The following is a 17,470-nucleotide window of genomic DNA, read 5'->3' on the forward strand; positions in this document are numbered from 1 at the left end:
TTTTTAGTTCAGTAGCGTGAATTGTTGCAATGTTACTTTTCTCTTTTTTCAAATGTTCGCTTTTTTCCCTGTGCTTAAAACTCATTTTAAAAAAAGTGTTTACAGCGATCGGGCTGTAAGGCTATTAGCATGAACTCCTGCAATGTGTTTTGGTTGCTTGTGGTTGGTTTTTAAATTAAAGTTCAGATTTGTTCAAATGTTCCCCTCTGTTCAGAGAGAGAGAGCGAGAGCAAGCGAGGACGTGCTGCTGACTGGTGTGTGCGCTACAGAGAGAGTTAGCAAGTGCGTGCAGCTGACAGGGTTGTGTGTGTGCTTCAGAGAAAGAAAGAGCGCAAGCGAGTGCATGCCGCTGACAAATGGGGGTATGGCTGACAGTGGTAGGGTGTGCTACAGAGAGAGAGAGAGCGCGAGCGAGCCTGCTAGTGTAGCCGAGCAGGGAGGCTGGGTGTTTTGTGTCAGTGTTACTCAATGTTTTTACATTAGTTTACTATTACACTGTGCATTCTATGGTGTAATTAACTATACAATATTTGTTCTTAATCTTTACATATATTTACATACAGTTTGTACGGTCTGGAATGGATTAATTGTATTTACATACAATACTATGGGGGAAATTGCTTTGATTCACGACCAGAGTTTTGGAACGTATATATATATATATATATATATATATATATATATATATATATATATATATATATACTCACACACACACACAGTGGAACCTCGGTTCACGAATGTCCCGGTTCACGTACAACTCGCTTCGCGACCAAAATGATCGCCAAACTTTTGCCTCGGTTCACAACCACACACTCGGTATACGAACAAGCCAGTTTCCCTTGCCTGTCTGAGCTGAGCTGAAAGAGAGAGAGAAAGAGAGAGAGCAAGAGCGAGCGAGCACGTGCCTGCTGGGAAGGGGGAGGAGGAGATTGCTGCACGTGTTTGCCTGCCTATCTGTAGGCTGTAGTGCAAGCGAAACCATCCCCCCACCCCCCACTAGCAGCCTGAGAGAGAAAGAGAGCTGCCATGCTTTTTCATTTAAGCAAAGCCGCTCCTTGTTCATTGTTTTCAATAAGACGTGCACTCTCTTTGTGCTCTACAGTATTTTGTGTGGTTTTGCAGATAACTATGGCTTCTAAGCAAGTGGAGAGTGGTCAGAAGAAAGTTTTGAAGAAAATTGAAATCGAAGTAAAGAAAGAAATTACAAAAGGTGGAAAAACTGTTTACCAGTTTACTCATTTACCAATCGGAGAACCCTCGTGCTTTCAAGCAGCATAATGTAAACAAAGCCAGACTGCCAAGTAATGTGGAGGGTCACAAGAACTTTCTTTTTGGAATGGCTGTTTGAGGCTTTCACTCCCACCAGCTAAACAGCTAAAAGCACCAGAAACCCAAGAAATCACAAGAGAGAAAACACCTGAAGGAAAACACTTCATGCCAGAACTCGTTTCATGCAAGGTTAGTTTTCTTGGTGGTTTTTGTATTACGGATTTTTCAAAAGTAAATTTTTTAGTTCATAATGCGATTTGTTATTTTTCTCTTTTTTCAAATGTTCGCTATTTTCCTTGTGCTTAAAACTTATGAAAGGTTTACAGATGGAGTTTTTCATAGCGCGATTAGGTGCGAGGTTACATTTCTCTTTTTTCAAATGTTCGCTTTTTTCCTTGTGCTTAAAACTCATTAAAAAATGTTTACATGGAGGACTTTGTGTGATTTGTTGCAATGTTACTTTTTTGGTTGCTTGTGAGTTGGTTTTTAAATGAAGTTCGGATTTGTGCAATGTTTTTTTTTCTGCAGTGCTTAAAACTCATTTTAAAAACATTGTTTACAGCGATCAGGCTTTAGGTTTAATAGCGTGATCTCCTGCAATCTAACTTTTTTGTTTGCTTGTGAGTTGGTTTTTGCAAGCGCTTCGGATTTTTTCTGCTGTGCTTAAAAGTCATTTAAAAATGTACTGTACAAGGACGAACAAGATGAGCATTTCCAGAGCTCTACAAAATGACCTCCAGCAGGCCACTGGTGTGAATGTCTCTGACCAAACAATCAGAAACAGACTTCTTGAGGGTGGTCTGAGGGCCCAACGTCCTCCAGTGGGCCCTGTGCTCACAACCCAGCGCAGTGGAGCTCGATCGGCATTTACCATAGAATACCAAAATTGTCAGGTCCACCAATGGCACCCTGTGTTTTTCACAGATGAGAGCAGGTTCACCCTGAGCACATGTGACAGACGTTGAAGGGTCTGCAGAAGCCATGGAGAATGTTATGCTGTCTGTAACATCATTCGGCATGACCAGTTTGGTGGTGGGTCAGTGATGGTCTGGGGAGGCATATCCATGGAGGGGCGCACAGACTTCTACAAGCTAGACAAAGACACCTTGACTGCCATTAGGTATCAGGATGAAATCCTTGAACCCATTGTCAGACCCTACGCTGGTGCAGTAGGTCCTGGTTTCCTACTAATGCACGACAATGCCCGGCCTCATGTGGCAAGAGTATTCAGGCAGTACCTGAAGGATGAAGGAATTGAACCAATTGAATGGCCTTCACGATCCCCTGACTTAAACCCAATAGAACATCTGTAGGACATTATGTTTCGGACCATTAGGCGCCGCCAGGTTGCTCCTCAGACTGTACAACAGCTCATGGATGCCCTCATACAGATCTGGGAGGAAATGCCACAAGACATCATCCGTCGTCTCATTAGGAGCATGCCCGACGTCAAGCATGCATACAAGCTCGTGGGGGCCACACAAGATACTGAAAAGCATTTTGAGTAGCAGAAATTAAGTTTTTGAAAAAATATAATATATACACATACATACATATACACATACATACATATACATATATATATATACACATATACATATATACATACATATACATATACACATATATATATATACATATAATATATATATATATATATATATACATACATATATATATATATATATATATACATATATATATATATATATATACATATACATATATACATATATACATATACATATATACACATATATATACATATATATACATATATACATACATATATATATATATATATACATACATATATATATATACATACATATATATATATATATATATATATATATATACATACATACATACATATATATATATATATATATATATACATATACATATATATATATATATATATACCACATATATATATATATACTAGTACAGCTTAAAGAAGCAGTGTGTTAAAGAAGCAATGAAAAGAAAAGGAAACATTTTGAAAATAACGTAACCTGATTGTCAATGTAATTGTTTTGTCACTGTTGTGAGTGATGAGTGTTGTTGTCATATATATATATATATATATATATATATATACATATCTATACACATATATACATACATATATATATATATATACATATATACATATACATATATATACATATACACATATATATACATATATATATATATATACATACATATATATCTGCATATATACACACATATACATACATACACACATATACATACATACACACACATATACACACAAATACATATATATATATATATATACATACATACATACACACACACATATATAAACATATATATACATATACATACATATCTACATATATACACACAGCTATTTCGTATCAGTGCAATACGCTGTTTGTTAAAACGGTTGACTCCGCTCTTACGTGCAATAACAAATCAAATCATTCAGTTGTCTTTGCTCATATGTCATTTTAGAGCTGGACGCCTGGCATCTTTTTTGGCCACAAGTTCGTTTCTGTTTGGTGTGAGGTTCTGTGTTGTGGAGATTCTCAGGATGGATTGCAGGTGCTCATCAGTGAGGCGACTCCTGTGTGCTGTTTTGTTAGTCTTTATCACTGAGAAGAGCTTCTCACACAGATATGTGCTACCAAACATGCACAAGGTTCGAGCCGCATGTAGACGGACTTTTTTTGTTCTTCAAAGTCACCAAAGCGCCGTGCAAACTCAGTGCGCAATAACTGTAGCTTCGCAATAACTTGCAGCATCATAAGGTAGACTTGATTAACGCGGTAAGTGTTGGCAAGGCAGCTGAAGCGCTGCATTATGGGATCTGTAGTTTATTGTGTTACCAGCGCTTCATATACCCGGCTTTAATAACAATAATACAGTATATAAAATGATCTCGGGGCGGATATAATTACGCGGGCGGATGTGGCCCGCGCCCTTGAGTTTGACACATATGGACTAAATAGAACTTGAAAAGATATATTTTTTCAAATGTGATCGCGCAATTCAGATAGAGTTGACGCAAGACTACAGCCTGCATGCCTCAATGAGTCATCCTCCCCTCGCTCTTACTTTTTTACCGTTCATCTAATGAATACACTGAGTATGGCTTTACCAAAACAATCATTGATGGCGAATAAAGTATCCATTATTCGAGTATGTAGAGCGGGATATATATATATATATATATATACCAGCGTATCGCAGGAGAAGTAGTGTGTTAAAAAGGTAGAAAAGAAAAGGGAACATTTAAAAATAACGTAACATGACTGTCAATATACAGTATTTGTTTTGTGAGTGTTACTGAGTGTTGCTGTCATCAAGGATTTGATTATCATTATTTCTTTCAATCAGGTTCGTATTTGTAGGATGTGTTGTGTTCAAGTTACATTCCGTGTTTGTCAATCGTTGTAAAGATGACAGGTTTCATTCATCGATTCGTTTCTTACTGCATCAATAAACAGCTCGTCTTCTTCTTTATCTGAGACCTGACACACTGCATGCACGGGTTTTTTACACTGTCTTCCTTTAGCGGGACATTGACTTTTTCCACCGTGTGCTTTGTTTCCACAGTAGCTGCATTTATGAATATGCTTATCAGACGCTTCATATTTTTTGCTGCCTTTTCAATTGTGTAATTCGGTTTTTGTTCAGAGCTCTATGGAAATGTTGCTTTTTGTCTGTGCACTGCGTCAGTTCACGTGAGCCACTCGGTGTACTTGCATCGAAGGTTCCCAGCTGTGCTGGTGCCATCTCGTGCTATGTCCATAGCTTTATTTAATGTTACCTTAGTCCTGGCACTTAAAACTTTCTCTCGCAGTTTCGCTGAGTTTGTGTCAAACACCACCCTGACCATCTCATCTTCCTCTCCATAAGCACAGTCCTTCACCCGTGAATATTTACCCGTGGCAGTTTGCTATTGGATTGCCGCTGACGGACGGCCTTATATGGGCAGGCACTAAATTACAAACGCCAGCGGCAGCCTGTCTATGAACTTAATTTAAAGTGTAGGTTTACATCGTGCTTTGTTTCCGAAGTAGCAGAACTCATGAATATGGTTGTATATGTCACTCGCTCGCTTCTTATTGTTTCGCTGCCTTCTCAATTATATAATGCATGTTTTCTTCAGCGCTTTTTGAGGTCTTCCTGGTTTTCTATGTACTGCGTGATTACGGGAGGCGTGATGATGTCACACGAAACTCCGCCCCCACGGCGTTGAAGCTCATCTCCATTACAGTAAATGGAGAAAAACTGCTTCCAGATATGACCATTACGCGTAGAATTTCGATATAAAACCTGCCCAACTTTTGTTAGGAAGCTGTAAGGAATTAACCTGCCAAATTTCAGCCTTCCACCCACACGGGAAGTTGGAGAATTAGTGATGAGTCAGTGAGTGAGTGAGTGAGGGCTTTGCCTTTTATTAGTATAGATATACATACATATACACACACACACATATATACAGTGCTCAGCATAAATGAGTACACCCCCTTTAAAAAGTACGGATTTAATCAGTAGCTCAATGAACAAAAGAATAATTTCCAAAATTTTCACAAGGCTGAGTTTTACTGAACACTTGTTTAACTCCATAACATGAAATTAAGGTTAATAATATAACTTTGATCACAAAATCTTCAGTTTTACTCAAATTGGTTGATGCAAAAATGAATACACCCAGCAACAAACTACTACATCTAGTATTTTTTATGACCACCGTGATTTTTAAGGACAGCACCAAGTCTTCTAGGCATGGAATGAAGAAGTTGGCGACATATTGCAACATCTATCTTTTTCAATTCTTCAAGAATAACCTCTTTTAGAGCCTGGATGCTGGATGGAGAGTGATGCTCAAACTTGTCGCTTCAGAATTCCCAACAGGTGTTCGATTGGATTCAGATCAGGAGACATACTTGGCCATTCAATCACCTTCACCCTGTTCTTCAGAAATGCAACAGTAGCTTTAGATGTGTGTTTTGGATCATTGTCGTGTTGGAAAAGTGCACGACGACCAAGTGCACAGAGTGATGGCAGCATCTTCTCCTTCAGTATAGAGCAGTACATTGTTGAGTTCATGATACCATCAATGAAATGCAGCTCCCCAACACCTGCAGCACTCATGCAACCCCACATAAGGACACTGCCACCACCATGTAGGCACGATGCATTTTTCTTTGAAATCCTCACCTTTACGACGCCATACAGTTTTGAAACTATTAGTTCCAAAAACAGTGATCTTTGTCTCATCATTCCAGAGTATAGAGTCCCAGTAGTCTTCATGTTTTTCAGCATGGGCCCTAGCAAATTCTAGGCGTGCTTAGGAGAGGCTTCCTTCGTGGACGATACCCATGCATGTCATTCCTCTGCAGTGTGCGCCGTATGGTGTCACGGGAAAAGGTCACTCCAGTTTGGCTTTCTACTGCTTTAGCTAACTGCAGTGAACTTGCATGGCGATTTTCTTCAACCCTTCTCATCAGAAGATGCTCCTGTCGAGATGTTAACTTCCGTGGACGGCCTGGACGTCTCTGTAAGATGGTTGCACTTCTATCTTTCTTAAATTGTTGGATCACTTTTGCTACAGTATTTTGACTGATATGTAAAGCTTTGTTGATCTTCTTGTAGCCCTCACCTGTTTTGTGTAATGATTTCCTTTCTCAGATTTGTTGACATTTCTCTTCCATGTGGAGCCATTGCTGACAGCATGAAATGGGAAGGACTTTTCTTTGTTAAGTAATGACCTTTTATAGTCACCTGTCTGCTGGACACCTCTTAAATGAATCATTAGACTCACCTGTGGCTTTTCTCCTAAGAGTATGATTGGAATGTACTCATTTTTTCAACATGGGCTTGAATGAATTTGTTAGGAAAATCACTTTTTTGTGTGTGCAAATTAACAAATCTTGTTTGCAATCAATGGCCCACATCTGTGGGAGTATTTTGTAGTACAGTATCTCATAGAAAATGTTGATACTGAAAGGGAACTAAAGGTTTTCTGACAAATGTAGTGGGGTGTACTCATTTATGCTGAGCACTGTACATACACACACACACACACATATATATTATATATATATATATATATATATATATATATATATATATATATATATACATACATACATACATATATATACATACACACACAAACTACATACACAGTCATATGAAAAAGTTTGGGAACCCCTCTCAGGGTGCATAATAATTTGCTCTACTTTCAACAAAAAAGTGCTTCCCTTTGACTCTCCTATAAAGAGTAATCAGGAAATGGAAGGCCACAGGCACAGTTGCTGTTAAACCCAGGTCTGGCAGGCCAAGAAAAATTCAGGAGTGGCATATGTGCAGAATTGTGAGAATGGTTACTGACAACCTACCGATCACCTCCAAAGTCCTGTACGAACATCTTGCTGCAGATGGTATATCTGTAAATCGTTCTAAAATTCAGCTTAATTTGCACAAAGAATATCCGTATGGCAGGGCGATGAGAAAGAAGCCCATTCTGCACTCATGCCACAAACAGAGTCACTTGTATGCAAATGCTCATTTTGGAACAAAGTGCTTTGGACCGATGACACAAAAATTGAGTTATTTGGTCGATAAAAAGCACTTTGCACAGCGGAAGGAGAACACTGCATTCCAAGAAAAACACCTGCTACCTACTGTCAAATTTGGTGGAGGTACCATCATGCTATGGAGCTGTGTGTCTAGTTCAGGGACTGGGGCCCTTGTTAAAGTCTAGGGTCGGATGAATTCAACTCAATTTCCAATCTTTATGCTCTCTAGCAAATTGAAGCCTCTCTTTCCCGGTTTGCCTCACTGATTAGTAGTTTTCTTACAGCTACACAGCTGTTCAGTCCCAATCCCTTGAGTTTCCTTCGCATTGTGCATGTGGAAATGCTCTTACTTTCACTATTAAACATAGACCTGAGTTCTACTGTTGTTTTTCTTTGATTTGATTTTACCAAACGTTTAAGTGATTGCCGATCACGATCATTCAGGATTTTTTTTCCGGCCACATTTCACCCCCGAAGACGATGGGTCCCCACTATCCTTCCAGTTTTTAATAATGCGTTGGACAGTTCTTAGCCCAATTTTAGTAGTTTCTGCAATGTCCTTAGATGTTTTCTCTGCTTGATGCATGCCAATGATTTGACCCTTCTCAAACAGACTAACATCTTTTCCACGACCACGAGATGTGTCTTTCAACATGGTTATTTAAGAAATGAGAAGCAACTCATTGCACGAGTTGGGGTTAAATAACGTGTTGCCAGGTGAAAGATAATCACCCATGCAATAATTATCCAATAGGAGGCTCGTACCTATTTGCTTAGTTAAATCCAGTTGGCAAATTTTTTTTTTTGGCCAGGCAGTCTATATACTTAAACATACATACACACAGTTAGGTCCATAAATATTTGGACAGAGAAATAACATATGTATTTCTTTATTTAATATATTTAAATAATATATTTATTTTTAAATTATATATATACACTGCAAACCTACTTTTACCCACCTCAGAGTGTGTCTGTGTATATATACACATACAAACACATGTAGATATTTTTCCACATCGTTTAAATCACCTATACAAAAAAGGCTGTGAATGACCCCACATCTTAACTCAAAATTTAACTTTTCTATTTTCAGCACTAATGACTCAAATGCTGTAAACACTTTGGATAGCCACAGTTCACATAACAGGAAATCGAAACATTAAGTTTTAGTATATCCCAACTCCATTTAACTTAGTAACAAACTAAAACTAAATTTATATAATTATTATACTGATGCATGCTAAATAGTGCATTATGTTTAAATCTGTTGATGCAGCTGTTTTGTTATTCTACACAGGTATACTATTCTCACTTTTTTATAAAAAAAAAAAAAAAAGTTTCATTTAGAATTGGTAGACCTTAGATTAAACAGAAAATATTTGCACATTATAATAACCAATGGTAATTGAGATAGAGAAAAGGCATTTAGATTGAATAGCTACCAAAAGGAGTATGGGATCAAGTGAGACTTTTTAAAGGAAAACAACACTCATGCGTGTTAATCTAAATGACATATTATACAATGTATGAATACTAAAACTTAAATACTTAGAAGAATGGATTTATATTCATTCATCCATTCATTTACTTGAATATGTTAAAGAAAATAATGAAAGAGAGAGACACTCATTTGAAAAGTTAAACATACATAATGGGCATTTCACTATCTTTACCCATGAGAAACCAAATATACTTCAAACCTCATCTACATTAAAACATTTAAATATAACCAATTTACATAATATAATTCAATCTAAACACTTATATGCATAAAACACAAATGTACTAGTACCTGAAGCTCCTTGTGGTGCTTCATCTGTGCGTGCAGCTGAAGAGTTTGCTCCATCCTGGTTGTTATCAGAATCTGCCATTTTTTCTTGTCGGCGAGCTTCAGCTGCTCCTCGTTTGCCCAGGCCAGAGCCTCGCCGACTGAAATTGTATTATTAAATATACAACTAAGTATCACTGCTAAATAGACACATTTCGCAAGAACTGAAATTAGAATTTACATAAATCATTTTAGTCTTTTATGTGAAAACAAAATAAATCACACAAACATGCATCAGAATTTAGAAAAGGCTGAATCAAATATGTACTTAAGTGTATATGCATCATTTTTTCCATTATTTTCTTTCCAGTTATTTTATTAAAGTAGTATTTTATTTGTTTTATTGCTTTATGTATATTTTTTAAAATTTATTCAGAAAGTAGTCTTTGTACTGAATTATCAAATCATAGAAACTACTGGGCAACTCAAAAATGTGTCCTCCTCCTAGTAGCTGTGAGAGTGCATGTTGAAAGAATGATGCTTCTTCCTTGGGTTGGTTCATTCTTTATCCATTGTATGACTAAAGTAGAATATTAATTTCCTATAAAGTACTGTAACATGTCAATTAAACTAAGTAAAAATAAACAAAGCAGGAAATATATTTAAGTGATAAAAAGAAGATAACGAATAATACACATTCATTTAGTATATGCAATGCTAATTTGTGACAAGAAAAAATTAGAGAAAAATTTATGCTCTAGGAAAAAAGCACAGAGATATCTTGCATTTAAGAACACATTTTTTTGTGAATGTAACATTTAAAAAATCTGTATATTGACTCGATACTGATAAAAAGCAAATATAGTAGTACTGTATTATACACTAAAATAAGCAAAGATGTAAATGACATTGTAGGGTACTATACAGTAATAGTCCAAGTTAACAAAAACACTGAATAAATCATACTTACATAGTGGATTCACAAAGTATTCAGACCTCTTCACTTTCTGCACACTTTGTGTTGTACTCTCAGAAAGCAAATTTATTAAAAATCAACAACTGAAGGTTCTCATTCATACAAATATTCAGACCCTTAATTTGGCAACAATTACAGCTTTGAGGTTTATTGGGTAAGTCTCTACAAGGATGCATATATTTGAATTTGGGCAGCTTATCCCATTCTTACTGGCAGATTGGATGAGGAGTGTCTGTAAACTGCCTAATTCAGGTCTCTTGACACACGTTCTAAAGTCCCTGACAAAAGTCTTGTCACTTCTCTATTTTGTAGAAACTCCTGCTATTAACCTGACTTTTAATTAATCAACTGATGTTAGAAATAGCTCATATGAAAAGCTAAAGCCTTCCCAAATGATGTTTAATGCACTGAAATAAATTAGTTTCACTGAAAAAACATTTATCATTTAATCAAGACAGAAAGGTCAAATTTGGGCAAGACAAAATTTGTTTTGTCGCCTATACAGAAAATGAACAACTTTACTGCAAATCCAAAAATATGTCAGCAAATTGAGTAGTGGTGCTGTGAGATCCAAATTTAATATCTTGTATGACTTCCATGAGCTTGAAGGACAGCATCCATGCAGTTTGGCAAGGATTCATACAATTTATTGATGAAGTCAGAAATAGCAAAGAAAACAGTCTTGCATGCCTTCCAGAGTTAATCAATATTATTTGGTTTCATCTTCCATGCTTCCTCTTTCATCCTACCCCACATATGCTCAATGATGTTCATGTCTGGTGACTGGGCTGGCCAATCCTGGAGCATCTTGATCTTCTTCACTTTAAGGAACTTTGATGTGGAGATGGAAGTATGCGATGGAGCACCATCCTGCTGCAGAATTTGGCCTTTTTTATGGTTTGGAATATAAGAGGTAGCTAAGATTTCTTGGTATTTTAGACTATTGATGTTACCTTCCACCCTGCAGATCCCTCACATAACCTCATACTAGATGTAACCCCAGACCATGATTTTGCCTCCACCAAACTTCACTGTTTTCTGGGTAAATCTCGGCTCCATGCGGGTTCCAGTAGGTCTCCTGCAATATTTGCGGTGACTGTGGTGTAATTCAACAGAAGATTCATCTGAAAAATCCACCTTCTGCCACTTTTCCATCATCCATCTTTTTAGCAGGCTGTGGGCCTTGGCAAATGCCACACGGTTTTTCAATTGTCTTTTGTTTAGTGCTGGCTTATGGGCACTGATTTGACCGTGGAGGCCATTTAGAGACAGAATCCGACAAACTGTTCTGGTTGACACAGGGACTTAAGGTGACCAGGTCTCATGGAGCTCTGCTGCAGTGGAAAATGGGCTGGCCTTGGATTTTCGAGCCAACAAACGGTCCTCTCGAGCAGTTGTCTTGCGGGGTCATCCTGACCTGGGCTTGTCAAAAACGTCTCCAGTCTCTTCAAATCTTTTTTTTATCCTCTGAACTTGACACTGAGACACACTGAAGGCGTTTGCCACATCAGCAGTGGATTTGGTCTTCAGGCTCTTGATAATCAACACTTTAAGTCTCAGGGTGAATCTTAGGCATGTTTGCAGAGGTCTAGTTGCAGTTGAATAGAAGGTCTAGTGTACTGGGGTTCTTTTTATGCACACCTGAGACCTAATTGATCCATTATTAGTCACAGGTGAAGCTCATATGACAAGGCGACAACACTTATGTCTTGCCAAAAATTGACTCAATGGGCTGTGAATATTAGAAATTTAGAATACTTTTTGTCAGTTTCGTTTTGAACTGAAACATTATTACAAAAGGTGATGGCATTGAAATGACCCATTGCTTGTAACAAAATCTTGATTAGAAATATATTTTAGCGGCACTTCAGGTCAATTTGTACACAAGCGACAAGACTTTTGTCAGGGACTGTATAGGGTCAAGTCTGGGATTTGGCTAAGCCACTCAAAAACAGTCTGAGACATGACTCAAAGAAACTAGTGTTTTCTTGATTGTATGATTCAGACCAATGTTGTGGTGAAAGATGAACTATCACCACAGTCTGAGGTCACCTGAACTCTGAAGCTGGTCATCATCCAAATATCATTCCATATTTGGCTACATTAATCTTTTCCTCAATTCTGACCAGATTTCCTGTTCCTTCTGCTAAAAAGCACCACCACATCATATCAGAAGTGAGTGCCAGATCTTGTGATATCAGAACTCAGATGTAGTTCATTGAGTTCACCCCAAGAGTTCAAATTTTGTCTCATTAAACCAGAGGATTTTTTTCCAAATGCTCTCAGAATCCATTAAATATTTAGCAAACTACAAGAGGATTGTCATATGCCTTTTACTCAAGAGTGTATTCTGTGAATGCAGGATTAATGGAATGCTGCCGAGATGGTTGTCCTTGCAATAGGTACCCCCATTTTCTGTTAGGATGACAGGACTATTGAATTCTTGATCACCTCTATGGTCAAAAAATTTTTTGCCAGCTGCTCACTTTGGCCAGATTGCCAACTCTAGGAAGAGCCCTAGTAGTTCCAAAATGTTTCCATTTCACAATTATTGAGGCCACTGTGCTCCTGGAAACACTCAAGCTTTAAAATTTGTTTTACACGCTTAACCTGATTTATGCCTAAACATAATTTTATCACAAAGGGGTACGTATATAGAGTTCCTTGGAAATCTTGGCTTGGTTAATATCCTGACATACCTTATATATACACAGGTGTGTGCCTTTCTAAATTATATGCAAGCAATTAAATTTCCCAAAGAACAAATCTGTAGAAATTAATGTAAACTGAATGCACCTGCCCACGACTTGTGGTACTGAAAATATTATAAATGGGAAATTCAAGTTTTTAATATATTTATGGACCGTTATGAAAAAAAACTTTAAACTTTGTTATGGGTTATGATTGTATATTGATAGACCAAAATGGTAAATGTATCCATTTAAAATAAAAATTTACAAAGAGTGCAGAAAGTGAAGGGGTCTGAATAATTTTTAATTCACTATATATTGCTGCTGTGTGATGCTTTATACATTGGTAAATTTAAAAAAAATGCTTGTACTTGAGATTTTAAATAGTGTCTATAGGGCACTGTTGTAAATGTGAAAAAAGCCTTAAAAATGTACCAAATACAGTCAATCTGAAAAGTTTCAAATTAAGACTACATGCCTCCCACATTTCTGAGGTATGTTCATGATAACAAAAGTAAACTACAAGATACTTCGTATCTACGTGTTAGGATTTTCGTCTTCTGTTACCAATTTACTTTCACCTGTCCATTCTATCAATGTCCCTCTACATCTTGGACCTCTCCTCTCTGTCCCTACCCCAGTGAAATTTATTTTCTCCAAGAATGATTACCACCAAGTCAATTATAGCATCTCTCTGGATATCAGCTAATCTTCCTGCTCCCACTATGAAAAGCATCCCTATTCAATCTTTCATATCTCAAACTGTCAGTGGAGAGGATCAACGGGTCTTGCAGCCTAAAAATTGCTGAATTATAGTTTACGGTGCAGTTAATGCTGGAATATGTGGCATGTGATCCTCGTCCTCCATCTTAATCTTTTTATCCTCTGGGCCCAACATTTGGGTCACACTACTCTTCTTAGTGTGTCTAAGCATTGTTGGACTACAAATTTTGTACAAGAACTGCTCCGGTCTGTTCATAAGCAGGGGTGGACAAATTGAAAAAGTATATACAGTTGTGCTTGAAAGTTTGTGAACCCATTAGAATTTTCTATATTTCTGCATAAATATGACCTAAAACACAAGATTTTCATTCAAGTCCTAAACGTAGATAAAGATAAACCAGTTAAACAAATAAGACAAAAATATTATACTTGGTCAATTATTTATTGAGGAAAATGATCGAATATTACATATTTATGAGTGGAAAAAGTATGTGAAGCTCTAGGATTAGCAGTTAGTTTGAAGGTCAAATTAGAGTCAGGTGTTTTCAGTCAATGGGATGACAATCAGGAGTGAGTGGGCACCCTGTGTTATTTAAAGAATAGGGATCTATCAAAGTCTGCTCTTCACAACACGTTTGTGGAAGTGTATCATGGCACAAACAAAGGAGATTTCTGAGGACCTCAGAAAAAGAGTTGTTGATGCTCATCAGACTGGAAAAGTTTACAAAACCATCTCTAAAGAGTTTGGACTCCACCAATCCACAGTCAGAGAGATTATGTACAAATGGAGGAAATTCAAGACCATTGTTACCCTCCACAGGACCAACAAAGATCACTCCAAGAGCAAGGCGTGTAATAGTCGGCAAGGTCACAAAGGACCCCATGGTAACTTCTAAACAACTGAAGGTCTCTCTCACATTAATGTTCATGTTCATTAGTCCACCATCAGTAGAACACTGAACAACAATGGTGTGCATGGCAGGGTTGCAAGGAGAAAGCCACTGCTCTCCAAAAAAAACATTGCTGCTCGTCTGCAGTTTGCTAAAGATCACGTCGACAAACCAGAAGGCTATTGGAAGAATGTTTTGTGGATGTATGAGACCAAAATAGAACTTTTTAGTTTAAATGAAAAGCGTTCTGTTTGGAGAAAGGAAAACACTGCATTCCAGCATAAGACCCTTATCCCATCTGTGAAACATGGGAGTGGTAGCATCATGGTTTGGGCCTGTTTTGCTGCATCTAGGTCAGGATGGCTTGTCTTCATTGATGGAACAATGAATTCTGAATTATATCAGAGAATTATTCTAAAGGAAAATGTCAGGACATCTGTTCATGAACTGAATCTCAAGAGATGGTGGGTCATGCAGCAAGACAACAACTCTAAGCACACAAGTCGTTCTACCAAAGAATGGTTAAAGAAGAATAAAGTTAATGTTTTGGAATGGCCAAGTCAAAGTTCTGACCTTAATCCAATTGAAATGTTGTGGAAGGACCTGAAGCGAGCAGTTAATGTGAGGAAACCCATCAACATCCCAGAGTTGAAGCTGTTCTGTACGGAGGAATGGGCTAAAATTCCTCCAAGCCGGTGTGCAGGAATGATCAAAATTTACCGGAACCGTTTAGTTGCAGTTATTGCTGGAAAGGGGGTCACACCAAATACTGAAAGCAAAGGTTCACATACTTTTGCCACTCAAAATATGTAATATTCGATCATTTTCCTTAATAAATAAATGACCAAGTATAATATTTTTTTCTCATTTGTTGAACTGGTTTCTCTTTATCTACTTTTAGGACTTGAGTGAAAATCTGATGATGTTTTAGGTCATATTTATGCAGAAATATAGAAAATTCCTAATGGTTCACAAACCTTCAAGCACAACTGTAGTAGTCTGCTAGGTTACCACCTTTGAAACCCTCATAGTCCAGGTATGCTTTCTGGTAACCCAGCCTTATATTCAGTGTGGAGGATTACCTGCACCTTTACACCAATATTACTTTGTAAAGTTTTGTTGTAAACAAGTGCATAGCACTCTTCTACTACAACATAAACATAATTGTCATCTTGGAAGAGCAAATTTTAGCAAAAAGATCATTTTGAAAGGATTGTCATGTTCATGTGTAGTCTTCTTCCAAAGAACACAAAAATATTTTATCAAAGATGAACTGAAATACTGCAAAATTATTGTATTCTCTAATTTTGTTTTCTGACCTAATACAAATCGCACCAATTAGTTTCTCTGTCAAAACATCATTGGGTTGCCCATCAAGGTTATTCAGAGGTGCAATATGTCCTTTACAGGGTCATATACCTTTAGTTGACCATGGCCAGTGATTTATACGCACAGCTACATTAAAATTTGTTACACTTGGGTCATTGTATTGCAGTAAATGACCACCAAATACAATTCACTTTTGGCATTCCTGCCCTCAATGCCCCAGATGCTTTACATCTAATGTTACTGTTTCTCTTGCTTGCTTTATAGACTTGTGAGCAGTATTATATTTGTGTTATACTGTTCACTAATGTGTGCATGTACAAACCCTTTATGCAAAAGTGGTGAAGGGAAAGAAAGAATAATATGCTTGCAATTGTCTGTCTTATACTTTGATGACTTTAAGTCATATTCAGCCCTTTGTTCATCATTATGGCATTCACATAACCAGCCTCTATTGGAAATTCACCAATTAAGGTACAAAGCACTGCAGTAGCATTGCTGTCTGGTTAGAAAAAAATCTTAATGCAGCGTGCAGCAAACACCCAGTCAGATGTATTTTTTGATGTGCTGTTCTTACACAGATGCTTCAAGTTTAAGAATGGTTTTAGACAATTGTTATGGCAAGCTATGAGCTGTTCTCTTTAAAAGCAAGACCAAAGTTAAGAGCATATATAAAGAACTGGATCTTGTAATATCGAATTGTGCTTAGTCAGGAAAATATTGAATGGATCAAAGATCCTAAATATCTGGTAGTTCAAGGGCCTTTGCAAATTTGTGATTTGGTAGTGTAGAATTAAAAACTCATAGTCCCTGGGATCAAGACTACAGATTCATCCACCTCTAAATCACGGTAGTTAGGTGGGTGGATATCCTTTTAAGGAGTATCCTGTTTATATTTTCATTTTTTCTTTTTACCTTTAACTTGTAGCATTCTCATTTAATATGAACTTCTCTAAATCTTGCAATTTTTCTTACTGAACATCTAAAAAAATACGTCACAGAAAGGTAATTGGAGGTATTGCATTTTATTGAAAGATTCTGTAGAATTTTTTTAATAATATAAATACATGTTCCTGCTCATTTGCTTATTCATAGTAACCTTCACATGAGTAGTGTTCCATGTAAATAAGGAGGTAAATTAGTAGATATCCTGCATGAGTCTTAAGCTGTTTGAGGCCTACGCTGGCTTTCAAAGAAATTACTTCAAAAATGAACATATATCTGGGATGTGACAATATAAAGAATAAAATGCTTGC

General features: G+C 37.2%; 1 protein-coding gene across 13 annotated transcripts in view; it reads right to left on the minus strand.

The window, feature by feature from the left end:
• The window catches only part of trip12 (thyroid hormone receptor interactor 12), a 268,901-nt gene that overhangs the window by 132,403 nt on the left and 119,028 nt on the right, over positions 1-17,470 (minus strand). For all 13 annotated transcript variants that reach the window (XM_039760102.1, XM_039760094.1, XM_039760085.1 and 10 more), the window contains one exon: positions 9,634-9,770. In XM_039760102.1, coding sequence (XP_039616036.1) covers positions 9,634-9,770 — 137 coding nt within the window. The remainder of the gene's footprint in view (positions 1-9,633; positions 9,771-17,470) is intronic.

This window comes from Polypterus senegalus, chromosome 1 (genome assembly GCF_016835505.1).
Source record: "Polypterus senegalus isolate Bchr_013 chromosome 1, ASM1683550v1, whole genome shotgun sequence".
Classification (NCBI taxonomy): Eukaryota; Metazoa; Chordata; class Cladistia; order Polypteriformes; family Polypteridae; genus Polypterus; species Polypterus senegalus.